The sequence below is a fragment of the Heptranchias perlo genome, chromosome 18 (genome assembly GCF_035084215.1).
Source record: "Heptranchias perlo isolate sHepPer1 chromosome 18, sHepPer1.hap1, whole genome shotgun sequence".
NCBI classification, from domain to species: Eukaryota; Metazoa; Chordata; class Chondrichthyes; order Hexanchiformes; family Hexanchidae; genus Heptranchias; species Heptranchias perlo.
Genome location: NC_090342.1, coordinates 5,032,145 through 5,047,228, shown reverse-complemented (window position 1 = coordinate 5,047,228; position 15,084 = coordinate 5,032,145). Strand labels below are relative to the sequence as shown.

The 15,084-nt window shown below is 42.6% G+C and overlaps 1 protein-coding gene across 8 annotated transcripts in view; it reads right to left on the bottom strand.

Annotated features, from left to right (window-relative positions):
- Positions 1–15,084, bottom strand: part of ppp1r12a (protein phosphatase 1, regulatory subunit 12A) — a 145,948-nt gene that overhangs the window by 26,184 nt on the left and 104,680 nt on the right. For all 8 annotated transcript variants that reach the window (XM_067999268.1, XM_067999274.1, XM_067999266.1 and 5 more), the window contains 4 exons: positions 9,213–9,303; positions 6,654–6,845; positions 4,751–4,913; positions 1,317–1,453 (listed from right to left, as the gene is read on the bottom strand). In XM_067999268.1, the coding sequence (XP_067855369.1) occupies positions 1,317–1,453; positions 4,751–4,913; positions 6,654–6,845; positions 9,213–9,303 (583 nt within the window). The remainder of the gene's footprint in view (positions 1–1,316; positions 1,454–4,750; positions 4,914–6,653; positions 6,846–9,212; positions 9,304–15,084) is intronic.

Genomic DNA, 15,084 nt, shown 5'->3' with positions numbered 1-15,084 from the left:
TGCTGTGATGTGACGTAGAAAAGGCCAGAATTAGAACAGAGTTTAGTGGTTGGGTGGGGGGAGGGGATAATGTGCAGGACATAGGGAGGGGCAAGAGATTTGAAGACAAGGATAAGAATTTTAAATTTGTGGAGTTGAAGGGTCCGCAGCTACTGTATGTCAAAGGAGAGGGATGATGGGCAAGCAGGATTCGGTGCACAAACCCTCTTCCCTTTCTCCCACCTGTTCAGTGTCTCCTTGCATCCACTGCCTTATGGAGCAGCCCTAAACATCTCTCTCTATGTTGTAAGTATTACAGAAATGTACTTTCTTGCTGCTGGAGCTGTATGAGGTTCTATGGGCCTCAGAAAACCCCACCTCTTCCCATCTCCATGAGCCAGAGGAACGAGTCAACCAGTCCTAGCTTTCTGGGTTGAAATCGTTTTTTTGTTTCTGCTTATATCCATGGAATAAAGCAACCAAAAACACGCTGAGTACCCACTGGACACAATACGTATCCGATAAATGGACCCCACATAATGACATACTTGGAACTTTGTGGATTATTTGGTAGTGCCCAACCCTTGGAGATATGTCAGGTCCGATTGGCTCCTGATGTGTATTCTCTGTGGAGATTGAAAGAATTGGGAAGAACTGTTATGCTAAATCTTCATATATCACTGATTATGGCCCAGCTGGAGTATTGTGTTCAATTGTGGGCACCACACTTTAGAAAGGATGTCAAGGCCTTGGAAAGGGTGCAGGGGGATTTACTAGAACGATACCAGGGATGAGGGACTTCAGTTATGTGGAGAGACTGGAGAAGCTGGAATTGTTCTCCTTGTAGCAGAGAAGGTTAAAGGGAGATTTAATAGAGGTGTTCAAAAGTAAATAAGCAGAAACCGTTTCCACTGGCAGGAGGGTCGGTAACCAGAGGTCACAGATTTCAGGTAATTGGCAAAAGAACCAGAACGGAGAGGAGGAGAATTTTTTTTTTTAACGCAGCGAGTTGTAGTGGTCTGGAATGCACTGTCTGAAAGGGCGGTGGAAGCAGATTCAATAGTAACTTTCAAAAGGGAATTGGATATATACTTGAAAATGAAAAATTTGCTGGGTTATGGGGAAAAGAGCGGGGTGAGTTGGACTAATTGGATAGTTCTTTCAAAGGCACGATGGTGCGAATGGCCTCCTTCTATGCTGTATGATTCTATGAACTGAACGTCCTCCTTTTACTAACAAAGGGATCAGCGTACAAGTTCTGACAGAACAAGCAATATCTTCACAAAAGAAATCAAACATGCATTGTTTTAACAATCTGATTAAGGCATCACACTTACATCCTGCATCCAATACGAAACACCTGTGGATCTCCGTTTTTCCCTAGGCCGCCGTCGATCTCTTATTGATGGTTTGTTTTGTGACTTGTCATCCAATTTCTCTTCTCCGTCTCTCTCGTCTTCCCTTCTGTCCATTTCTAGTCAAATTAAAATAGAAAGTTTTTCCCTCAACGAACAAGGAAACCAGACGTACTCACTGCCTTTGCTAAAGTAACATAATCAATGCACAAGTTTTACTTTAACAGCTTTTAGCTGGTGAATTAAAACAGAAAAGCTAAATATTTTAAGTATGGTGTCAAGTTTTATACAAGAACAGATGATTATTCAATCTACTCCACTATTCACAGAAAATTTAGATTACGGTGATACTTTATTTCTGTTCTCTACATAATGGGACCTCAAGAAACTGTTTATTTTTGAAAATTCATTTCGATACAAATTGGAACATTAAAGTAAACTGATGCTAATAGCCTCCTGATGTGAACCAGACTGGCTTGGAAGGACTCAGGTTTAGTCTATGGTCCATGCTGAGTTAGCTGGGCAAGTAATGGAGCAACTAGTGAGTGCTGTTGGAAAAAGCGCACACATGTGTGGGGGGTGTCAAGAGACCAGACTTGACTGATACGTCTCCACACTCGAGCAACTTGGCACCACTCATTGCCCAGACTTACAAATGAACAATGGTCACTTCTGCAAGGTATATCAGGGTCTGTAGACACCCACGATACTGTACTCCATTGCGAGTCAGCAAGTAAAGATGAGGGGAGAAAATTGGGGCCGGGGGGAGGAAATATTGAAGTTTCTTTTATTTTTTTTGCTACCAAATGGTTGGCTGTATTTGTGCAACAATTGGCACAGCAACCAATTGCAAAGCAGAAATCAAGCAAAAATACACAGTGACACACCCAGACATAAAACATATAGCTACCTCTCTAAGTGCAAGTTTTGAGATTGGTCTGTCACAATTTATCACGTGTAGATTTGTGTCATGCTTGAAATGAGAGAGATACAAGCCCAGTTGTTTCCTGCTGGTTTTGAGGAGCTGCTTGAGCGTTATAAGCAATTGACAAAGAAACAATTACCCTCCAACAGACCTCAGGATGTGGCTATTAACAGCAATAAGATCTTGTTGCTTTAAAGGGGGCAGGAATAGAGAGCTGTCTTTCCAGATTTGCAGATCGCAATAATTAAGGAGACAATGTGTTGTGTGGATGGGAGCAGGAAGTTACAAAGGGACATAGACAGACTGAGTGGGGAAAACTATGGCAGATGAAAATTCAATGCGAGCAAGTGTGAGGTCATCCACTTTGGATCTAAGAAATACAAATCGGAATGTTTTCTTGAGACTCGGAGCTGTGGAGGTGCAAAAGGATTTTGGTGTCCATTTGCACAGATCACTAAAAGCTAGTGCACACATACAAAGAACAATCAAAAAGGCAAATGGAATGTTGGCCTTTATCTCAAGAAGGCTGCAACACCAAAGTGAGGAAGTGATGCCTCAGTTGTTTAAGAGCCTTGGTCTGACCCAATCTGGAGTACTGCGTTCGGTTTTGGGGCAACAAAGCTCAGGAAAGATACATTGGCCTTGGATGGGATACAGCACAGATACACCAGAATGATATCAGGGCTTAAAGAGTTAAATCACGAGGACAGGTTGCGTAGTTGATTCGGATTCCTTTGAGTGAGAAGGTTGAGGGATGATCTAATTGAGGTCTTTAAAATGATACAGGGATTCGATAGGGTCGATAGAGAAACTCTTTCCTCCAGTGGGGAAATCCAGAACAAGAGAGCATGATCTTAAAATTAGAGCTAGGCCATTTAGGAGTGAAATCAGGAGGCACTTTTTCACACAAAGGGTAGTGGAATTCTGGAACTCGCTCCCACAAAAGGCTGTGGATACTGGAACAATTGGAATTTTCAAACTGAGATCACTAGATTTATTTGTTAGGTAAGGATAGTAAGGGATATGGAGCAATAACATTAGCAGTTGAATATTATAAAAGAGAGAATCCTTAGACTTGATGCGAGCATTGCTACAGGATAATTACACGTTCTCATACTTGTTTTCAAATCCCTCCATGGTCTCGCCCCTCCCTATAACTGTAACCTCCTCCAGCCCTCAGAGATCTCTGCGCTCCTCCAATTCTGGCCTCTTGCATATCCCTAATTTTAATCACTCCTCCAGTGCCTTCAGCTGCCTAGGCCCTAAGCTCTGGAATTCCCTCCCTAAACCTCTCCACCTCTCTCTCCTCCTTTAAGACATTCCTTAAAACCTACCTCTGACCAAGCATTTGGTCACCTGTCCTAATATCTCCATGTGGTTTGGTGTCAAATTTTGTTTGAGAACGCTCCTGTGAAGCGTCGAGACGTTTTACTACGTTAAAGGTGCTATATAAATGAAAGTTGTTATATAGACTTATTTTAGAGCTCTGCTCCCTTCATTTCTCTCAATTTATCTCATTATTCTCTGGAAAGTGGTTAGCTGTTAAGTCCACAAAGTACAGAGATACAACTATCCTCTAATTAACCACAGGACTCTGCACACTCATAATACTCTCCATTATGATGCAAAATTAATAAGAGAACTGGTTTAAATTAACTGAAATCAAGTCACTTGCAAGTTATCCAGCCAAATATAAAATGAGCATATGGTTGGCCAACACTATTTCATCTAATGGGCATTCGTCAACTATGTGGAGACTTAAGGAATAGGCTAGACCTGGTACATTAAAAAAGACTCGCATTTATATAGAGCCTTTCATGACCTCAGGGTGTCTCAAAGAGCTTTACAGCCAATGAAGTATTTTTGAAGTGCAGTCACTGGTGTAATGTAGGAACAGATTAATAATAAACAGATTAATAATAAACAGATTAGCACTTCTAACACTTGAGTGTCAGCTTGGCTCAGTTGATAGTACTCTCACCTCAGTCAGAAGTTCAAGTCCAACTCCAGGATTTAAACAGATAATCGCAGCTGATACTTCAGTGGAGTACTGAGGGAATGCTAGGTTATCAGAAGGGCTGTCATTGGGCTGTGATGTTAAACTGCCTGCCCAGGTGTAGGGAGTTCTCCCAGTGTCCTGGTCAATATTCCACCCTCAACCAACACCAACTAAAATTTGCTCTATGCAAGGTGGCTGCATTTTAAAAGGAATCCATTGGTTGCAAAATGCTTTGGGACATCCTGAGGGTGTGATGAGGCTCTATGTAAATGCAAGTTCTTTAGTGAGAGGAGGAAAAGTTTGCAAAGACGTACAATTTGTTTACAATAAATTTTTTGCCCAAACATACAGGATTCCTATATATATATATAAATAAATGGATGAAATTTGGCTATTTGATTTTGAAGCAGTTAAGTGGAGCATACCAAGTACACAGTGACAGATTCATGCTTAGTTCTTGCCAAGAGACTGCACAAAGAATTGCAACATTACCTTTGTCAGTTTCCCCAGAACTTCGGGAGTATGGAGAGTAAGCGGACGTAATGCCTATCAGGCTGTTGGGTCGATTTAGTTGGGTCGTAACGTATGAACTATTGAGGGCAGAAACTGCAGCAGTGGAAGACGTTGTGGTAGTTGGCCTGATGCGTTGATAAGGCTTCGGAACAAAAATTGGGAAATTTTACAGTAAGGCTGAGAACGTTAAAACTTGCACCAAAGACATTTATAATGTCAGCATCAAGATCATCAATTTTAAAGCAGTTTTAAAACTTTATTCCTTTTCTGGATAAGACTAAGAAATGATCCACCTTGTTGGGTCATTTTCATTTGTCAAATTATCTGCAACGTCCAGACATTAACGACAGAACTTGATCGTTTCCAGGGAAACTACATGCTTAGCACACATGTAAAAATATTGGTTGTAGATGGACACTGTAGGTAGGCTGCATGTGGTCTCCTAATCCTGCATTCAGTAAAGCCCCAGAAACTGTTGCACCAACTGCTGAATTGAAATTGAAATTAACTACAAATTCCCTACATCCCTACAGTGCCTGGAGATTAACGGGATTGTGGCGTGTGGTGACTGCGCATTTCAAGAGTGAAAACCATCCTAAAAGGTAAGCAATCTCTTTCATTTAACATCCTCCATCACCGTGGGTAAAGGAGGAAGAAGAAAAGGATAACCGTGCAAAACAATTTTAGCACAGCTCCCAAAGACATTATGTGCATCAGTCAAATCTAGGTACCACACATCTTCAACACCAAAGAGTAACAACTGGTGCCTGTGGCTCTTTGAGAGTGTCCATCATCACTGGGAGTGATCAGAGACACCGAGATCGATAATGCTCCACTCGGAAAGGTCATCGATCTGTTCACTTTTTCTCAACTTTGTCCTCCAAATGATGGGACACATGGTTTTGTCAGTCTTTGTGGCTGCATTTAGAGAAACCAAGGCAATGAGCACTTTAACCATCTATCTCTTACCCCAACAGAGAGATTCTAGTCACACCGAGCAAGGCATCGCCAAGACCTCCCTGCCACAGTTCAGGGCATGGCAGCTGAACACTACTCAAAAACCTGACAGAAGTTAATGCTGACATACAGTGGGGCCATTTGGTTTGTTTTTGATGTCACCGTTACGTTGTCAGTGCTGGCAGATGTACCGAACAGCAGATGTCTAGCTGAGGGCACACTTAAGCATTAATACCAATCCTGTGTCTCAGCCCCCTCAACTGTAAGCTACATTTGCTTCAGGGCTCTCAACGAGGAGGCCACCTAGACTAAGTGTGCTTGGTGAATAAGAACTGGACAGGGCACTGCTCACTGCGGAGCCTGTAAATAGGTTGACATTGCCCATTTGCTTTTTATTTTTCATTATTTTATTCGTATGTGCGTCTTTTTAAGGACAGCAGTGTTTCAATTGATGTTCATTCTGGAGGACCATGGCCAGTTTCAATCAGTGCTGATGCCTGGATTTCCAGGATAAAACTGGAAACAGAATACACTGGTGAAAAAAATGGAACTATCGAACCTCTTGTGGGCAGATTGAAGGCTTGTCCCAACTTGGTAACAAGAGGCCTGACAGCAGAAACAGAAAACACTATCCTTTCAGCTAGGACAAATAGATTGGCACAATGGTGCTACTCCTGAGTTCATACAAGCCTGGAGGAGACTGTGTTGCAGCACCACCAATCTACAATGGCATGATAACATTTTTGTGTATACTAAGCATATTGTTTCCCCAGAACCAATGGGTTTTACTCAAAGTGTGTTTAGCATCCTTAAATGAAAAATATATTAATAGAAGAAAAACGAGCACTACATTCTCCAAATAATGTGCTAAATAATGCACATTTACTGAATAAATCATGTAATTTTCTTTTCAAAAGGCCATTACCTCTTCGGTGTTTCGACTGAACCTGTGTCTCTCGTCATCTCGTGTTTCCGATTGATTCTTGTCCTCTTGCTTTTCTCGGTCTTGCTTTTCTTTTTCCTCCTTTTCTTTTTCTTCTTGCTCTCGAGTTCGACCGCCTACACGACTCCTGCCAATTGTTTTCTCAGCTTCTTGTAGGTCTGTTAGTGTTACACCCTGCAAGACAGTTTTGTTAAATGCTCAGCCTTAGCTCACTATGCCTCCCTTGTATCCCTTACAGTGGTCTAAACCTGAATTTTTCAAACTTCCCTGCCCAAGAGGACTATTCCCTTTATAAAACGCTGGTTAGGCCTCAGCTGGAGTACGGTGTCCATTTCTGGGCACCACACTTTAGAAAGGACGTCAAGGCCTTGGAGAGGGTGTAAAGGAAATTTACTAGAATAGTACCAGGAGTGAAGGGTTTCAGTTATCTGGAAAGACTAGAGAAGCTGGGATTGTTCTCCTTAGAACAGAGAAGGTTAAGGGGAGATTTGATAGAGGTGTTCAAGATGATGAGGGATTTTGATAAGAGTAGATAGAAGAAAACTGTTTCCACTGGCAGGAGGGACAGTAACCAGAGGACACAAATTTAAAATAGTTGGCAAAAAAGCCAGGGGGGAGACTAAGAGAATTTTTTTTTACGCAGCCAGTTATGATGATCTGGAATGCATTGCATGAAATGGGTGTAGAAGCAGATTCAATAGTAACTTTGAAAAGGAAATTGGATATATACTTGAAAAGTAAAAAACTGCAGGGTGATGGGGAAAGAGCAGCAGAGTGGACTAATCGATAGCTCTTTGAGAGTCAGCACAGGCACGATGGGCTGAATGGCCTCCGTCTGTGCTGTATGATTCCTCCACGCCCCTGGAAAATAGATACCTCAAATAAATTGGATAGCCAGGTGGTGATGGATAGAATACTGGAGCCTGGTCTTCAGATACTTCCAAGCCTTTATTCACAGAGATTCTCCTCACACACACACACACACCCACACCCCCCCCCCCTAGATCAGCTCTCTTATAAATGGACACAACGGAGTTCCCAATTGATACACCACCTGAATACAATTAACACTAATTGATATAAATCACATGGATATAATTAACAATCTCAAGGATCATGAAGGGGCCACTTGAAGCCAAAACACGGTAAGTTTTGTTCAAGAAACAGGCAAGCTTTTTATAATAAGTGCATAAAAGCAAAGTGACATTATTGTAGAACAGGAGTATCCAAACTGCTGAGCATGGGCCACAAAATCATAACAATCCAACCCACAAAGCCCAGAACACCAACAGCTGCTAGTATCAGCAACTTGGGATACATGCAAATTAATGGGAACATGGATTTAAACTTTGTGTGGGGCCTGGGATGCTCCATGGCACTCACCTAAGTCGCCACGAAAATCAAAAGCTTGGATATGCCAGTTATAAAAGCTAGTCTTACAATAAGCGTGTGTTTACTTCTCCTCCGCCTAAAATGTTAGAGTTTGAATTAAGGAACAAAGAACAGTGCGTTGACAACTTCTGTCTTCGCTTTTAGATGGGCTTAGACATACCAAACAGCAGCAATTAAAAAAAACTGTAGGACTACTGCCACTGGAGCGCACACTATGTGCTGAGTGTAAAATTCCAGTTTGGACCTTAGCCTCTTTGTTTGCTCTGCTGTTGTGTTCTGCCGTTTCATCTGCTTCCAAATTGCCCATGAAACTATATGCTGGCAAACCCTTACCTCCAGGAGAGAGGGAAAAGTGTTTAGCTCCGGGCACTGAATATTCATTGGACTGGATAAAATTCTGCATTTCAGTATACCAGCAGCAATATTGCCATTATAATGTAGCACAAAGCATACAGGATTTAAAACATAGGTAAATATCGAAGCTTCAATACTTAGTCAACCCTGAATGGAAGTAGGTTCAGAGCAGAGCGATTTGGGGGTACAGGGTCACAGGACATTAAAAGGTGGTATCTCAGGTTGATACAGCTGTAAAAAAAAGTTCATGGAATTCTAAGTATTATCACAAACGGTATAGAATACAAAAGCCAAGGTGTAATGATGAGCCTATGTAAAACCTTAAGACCTCAGTTAGAGGGCTGTGTGCAGTATTGGCTCCACAGTATAGGAAGGATAGCGGCATTAGAGATGTACAATGCAGATTCACTAGGATGCTGGCTGGTATCAGGAAATATGAAAACAAAAGTTTAAAAATGTTGGCTTTTTTTTCCCCTTAGAACAATGCAGATTTCAGGGTGATAGGATAGAAGTATTTAGAATTATGATAGGATGGGACAGGGTAGACAAAGGCAGACTGTTTCCAGTGGTTGATGGTCAAGAATGAGGGGCCAGAGATACAAGGTTAAATGTAAGAGATTTGAACAGAGGGCAGGAGAAACTTTACACAGAATTGTGAGGCTGTGGAATTCACTTCCGGGGTTAGTGGTTGAGGCAGAAACTAGGTCAACATTCAAGATTAGACTGGACGGGCGGTGAAAGAAAAGGGAATTGATAGAAGTGATTCCATCCAAGGAGAGGACGACTATAACTTGCCTGTGTTGACCTTCTTGACTGCCTTGCTTGCCTTGACCTAGCTTTTCTTTGTGACTCAGATTCTTCATCTCGGACAGGAGTTAAATACGACCTATAACATTAAATGTTAATGCAGTCAGGAAATGACAAAAGTCTTTAAACAAATACACTTGAATTACAAGAAAAGTACAATTTGCTTAACAATTTACTATTAACCAGTGCAAATGGCTTCTCATCAGAGTCCTCTCTTAAATGTGACTTGTAATTTGTGAATATAAAAGAGATGTAAATATATTTCAACAAAAGTAAACAGTCCTCCTTCAACTCAATTTCTCCCATCACTCAATTTTTTTTTAAAAATGAGAACGCGTAGATCTCTGCCACAGACTCGATTCAGAGTAATGTGCAACATGCACCAATTCCAAAGTGATGAGTTTAAGCTTTCATCTCACTCGTCTAATAGAAAAGAAATTATTTTCACATCGATTTCAACACATTTAGACAGTGGACATTCTTATTTTGCATGCAAACTGAATTACATTAAAAGTCTCAGTGCCAGGCTCAAGGTTTACATGGAATCACTAGCGCTCGTCATATGGCCAGACTGTTCATTCTGGAAGAAGTGTTTACTTGGAAGTCTTTTGTCTTACACATACCACTAGCATGCTCACAATCACACCTCAATAGCAAATGCTAACAGATGGTGGAAGTGCAGGACACATATTTACACTGCATTCTTATAGGACTTATTCAAATCCACACATATAGCCTTTAAGAATAAAAGCTTGCACTATTTGGCATGCATTACAATAGCTGATAACAGGGACAACACAAAATTTGGCAGTAAATGCAAGAACACTGCACAGAATCTGCACATCAAATGTGGAGTTTGGCAGAATTGTAAATATGGCCCATCTCAACTTTTTACCCATACAGAACAGCTAAAGCAATCAGGCATACAAAAACTAATTAAAACTTCACTTTGACACAATTGAGATATAAAAGCTTTTAAAAAGTTATGTCTACAGATTTTTCTTCATGGATGCAATGCATAATTTTATAATGTGCAACAGTCTAAAAACAATAAATCTCTAATCATTTGCTGATGATCAAATTGTTATATAAACACACTGCTGATCTTGAGTGTGATTACAAAATGAAGTCAAATCCTAATTTTTGATTTAGTTGATTCTACAGTTGCTGCAGAAGTGAACAGAATGTAGATGGAGAACAAAATATGGCCCATTTTCAGAAAGGTACCAATCCCAATTAGAACTACAGGGGTACAGTGGTGTAATGGCTATGGTATTGGACTAGCAACACAAAGGTTGATAGTTCCGTGCTCAGTTTGCGTTCCAATTGGACCACAAGGCTCCAGGCCTCATTACAGCCTTAGTCCAAATATGGACAAAAGAGCTGAATTCCAGAGGTGAGGTGAGTGTGACTGCCCTTGACAAAGGCAGCATTCGACTGAGTGTGGCACCAAAGAGCCCGAGTAAAACTGAAGTCAATAGGGATCAATTGTAAACAATTTTACAACACCAAGTTATAGTCCAGCAATTTTATTTTAAATTCACAAGCTTTCGGAGGCTTCCTCCTTCCGCAGGTAAATGCTGGACTATAACTTGGTGTTGTAAAATTGTTTACAATTGTCAACCCCAGTCCATCACCGGCATCTCCACAATAGGGATCAAGAGGAAAACTCTCCACTGGCTGAAGTCATACCTAGTACAAAGGAACATGGTTGTGATTGTTGGAGACTAATCATCTCAGCCCCAGGATATTGCTGCAGGAGTTCCTCAGCGTATAGTCCTAAGTCCAACTATCTCCAGCTGTTTAATCAATGACCTTCTCTTCATCATAAGATCAGAAGTAGGGTTGTTCGCTGCTGATTGCAGTGTTCAACTCCATTCACAATTCCTCAGACAATGGAAGCAGTTCATAGCCGCATGCAGCAAGACCTGGACAACATCCAGACTTAGGCCGATAAGCAGCAAGTTACATTCACGCCACACAAATGCCGGACAATGACCATCTGCAACAAGAGAGTCTAACCACCTCCCCGTGGCAATCAATTACATCACCATCACTGAATCCCCCATCAGCATCCTGGGAGTCGCCATTGACCAGAAGCTCAATTGGACCAGCCATATAAATGCTGTAGCTACTGGAGCAGGTCAGAGGCTGGGTATTCTGTGGTGAGTCACTCACCTCCTGACTCCACAAAGCCTCTTCATCACCTGCAAGGCACAAGTCAAGAGTGTGATGGAATACTCTCCACTTGCCTGGATGGTAGCTGCAATAACACTCACAAGCAGCTCAACACCAACCTGGACAAAACATTCTGCTTGATCGGCAGCCCATCAATCATCCTAAACATCCACTCCCTTTACCACTGACGCACCGTGGCTGCAGCGTGTACTATCTGCAGGATGCATTGCAGCAACTCACTAAGGCTTCTTCGACGGCACCTCCCAAACCCGTGACCTCCACCACCTAGAAAGATAGGGGCAGCAGGTGCATGGGAACACAATCACCTCCAAGGTCCCCTCCAAGTCACACACCATCCCGACTTGGACATATACCGGCCATTCCTTCAGCGTCGTTGGGTCAAAATCCTGGAACTCCCTACTTAACAGCGCTGTGGGAACCCCTTCAGCACATGGACAGCAGTTCACCAACACCTTATCAAGACCAACCAGGGATAGGCAATAAATGCCGGCCTTACCAGTGACGTCCATATCCCGAGAATTAATTTTTTAAAAAAAAAAGTTTAAATCCCACCACAGCAAGCTGTGCAATTGAATTCAATAAAACTGACCATGAAACCAGCTGCTTTGTCATAAAAAAGGTTTACTAATGCCCTTCAGGGAAGGGAATCTGACATCCCTACCCTGTCTGGCCTACATGTGACTCCAGTCTTAACATTTTCAGAAGTGGCTTACCAAACCACTCAGTTACAATAGCAAAGGCAAAGGCAAAAGCCCACCACCTTCTCGGGGCAACTAGGGATGGGAAAATAAATGAAGCCTTGCCAGTGTTACCCACATCCCAAGAACTAATAAAAATTAACCTGGCTTTATGGAAATATAAAATAACAACAGAAAATGCTGAAGTAGTTCAGCAAGTGAGGCAGCACCTGTGAAGAAAGAAACAGTTAACATTTCAGGTCGAAGACCTTTTGTCAGAACTGGAAGATGTTAAGAGTTAAAGTTTCTAAGCAAGTACAGAGCCAGGGAAATGGGGGTGGGGAGGAAAGAGCAAAAGGGAAGGTCTGTGATCTGGTAGAGGGCAAGAGTGATTAAATGACAAAAGCAACAATGGTGCAAACCAAGGAGGGTGGTTATGGGACAAATTAAGAAACAAAAGACCAGTCCAGAGTAGCTGTGAATGGCAACAACAGAACCATTACCAGCACTTGTTGTCCGAAAAAATGGGAGGAGTGGTTATGAGCCACGGACGTCCAGTCCCTCTACACCTCCATCCCCCACTAGGACAGCTTGCGGGCCCCCCGCTTCTTCTTTGAACGGAGGCCCAACCAGTCTCCATCCACCAACTGGCTGAACTTGTTGAACAACTTCTCCTTTGACTCCTCACTTCCTCCAAATAAAAGGTGTTGCTATGGGAACCCATATGGGCCCCAGCTGTGCCTGCCTTTTTGTGAGATATGTAGAACATTCCTTGTTCCAGTCCTACTCAGGTCCCCTCCCTCACCTCTTTTTCCGGTGCATTGATGACTGTATTGGTGCTGCCTCTTGCTCTCACCCTGAACTAGAAAATTTCACCAACTTTGCTTCCAATTTCCATCCTTCCCTCACCCTCACATGGTCCATCTCCAACTCTTCCCTTCCCCGACTTCTATCTCCAATACTGAGGATAGGCTGTCAACCAAAATCTAGTATAAGCCCACCGACTCCCACAGCTATCTGATTACACTTCCTCCCACCCCACTTCCTGTAAGGACGATTCCCTTCTCCCAGTTTCTTCGTCGCATCTGTTCTGACGATGCCACCTTCCACACCAGTACTTCTGATATGTCTTCCTTTTTCCTCAACCGAGGATGCCCCTCCACTGTAGTTGACAGGCCCTCAACCGTGTCCTTCCCAGTTCCCGCACCCCTTCCCTTCCCTCCCAGAACCACGATAGGGCCTCCCTTGTCCTCACCTTCCACCCCACCATCCTCCACATTCAACATATCATCCTCTGCCATTTCCGCCACCAAACACATCTTCCCTTCCCCTCCCCTCCCAGCATTCCGAAGGGACCGCTCCCTCCGTGACACCCTGGTCCACTCTTCCATCACCCCCAACACCCACTCTTCTCCCCATGGCACCTTCCTGTGCGAGCAACACCTGCCCCTTCACCTCCTCCCTTCTCGCTGTCCAGGGCCACAAACACTTCTTCGAGGTGAAACAGCGATTTACTTGTACTTCTTTCAATTTAGTACACTAAATTGAAAGAAGTACAATTGAATTGCTCACGATGCGTTCTCCTCTACACTGGGGAGACCAAATGCAGATTGGGTGATCACTTTGCGGAACACCTCCGCTCAGTCCGCAAGCGTGACCCTGACCTGCCGGTCACTTGCCATTTTAATTCCCTGTCCCACTCCCACTTTGACACCTCTGTCCTCAGCCTCTTACACTGTTCCAATGAAGCTCAATGGAAGCTCGAGGAACAGCACCTCATCTTTCGTTTAGGCACTTTACAACCTTCTGGACTCAACAATGATTTCAATAACCTCAAATCATAACCACTGCTCCCGTTTTTTCAGACAGCAAGTGCTGGTAATGGTTCTGCTGTTGCCATTCACAGCTACTCCTGACCAATCTTTGGTTCCTTAATTTGTCCCATTACCACCTTCCTTGCCCCATCACCCCTTTTGTCATTTAATCACTCCTGTCTTCCACCCTATCACAGACCTTCTCTTCTGTTCTTTCCTCCCCACCCCCCTTTTCCTGGCTCTATACTTGCCTGAAAACTACATCTTCCAGTTCTGACAAAAGGTGTGCGACCTAAAACATTAACCGTTTCTTTCTCCACAGATGCTGCCTGAATTGCTGAGCTTTTCCAGCATTTTCTGTTTTATTTCAGATTTCCAGCATCCGCAGTATTTTGCTTTTGATTTATGGAAATGTAGCTGCATTCTCTGCAAGGATTCTGGAAATATTCAACGTAAGAGCAAGAAACACAGGTAAAACCAATTTCACACCAACTATACCATGTGGAAAATGTGCGTTTTTGACTCATTCCTCCAATTAAGTGCAGAATGATGATGTGTGTATACTGACAAAATTTATGAGAGATGTTTTCTCATAATGGTCAGTTTCTTTGAAGTAAACATGCATATAACTTGTCACATCTTATCCCAGAAGGGGGCATGGAAGAGTTTATGGACAACAATCATACGATCATAAATATGGCATGTAACATAATTAGCCTATATGAATTAAATGGTTTCCAAATGTATTTGGTCACACTTCTGAACCAAAATATTTAAAAGTTCTATAAGTAAATACAAAATTAATACACAAATCTCATGTAATGATTTCCCAAAGCCTCTTGTCTGAAGCCTTGTCCTCTCTGCTCATCCCAACTTTTGAGCATGCAACAGAATTTCATTTAAGAGTTTAAACTCTTGTTCCGTGGCATTTGACAGCCAACCACCACCTGCCTTCTTTGGCACTGACCTCACTTGGTTCCACTCATCTACTCCAACCTAGCCTGTAATGACTTCTCATCCTGCCCCACGTGATCACCTCAAGAGTGCCTCATGGTTCCATTGTTATCCTTCTATCACTTTCAAAGTGCCCCCCAGTGATACCAATTTTAAGCATTAAGGCGATTGTTTTATATGCGATTCATTCCAATGGAAATTGGAGCTAGTAAGCAG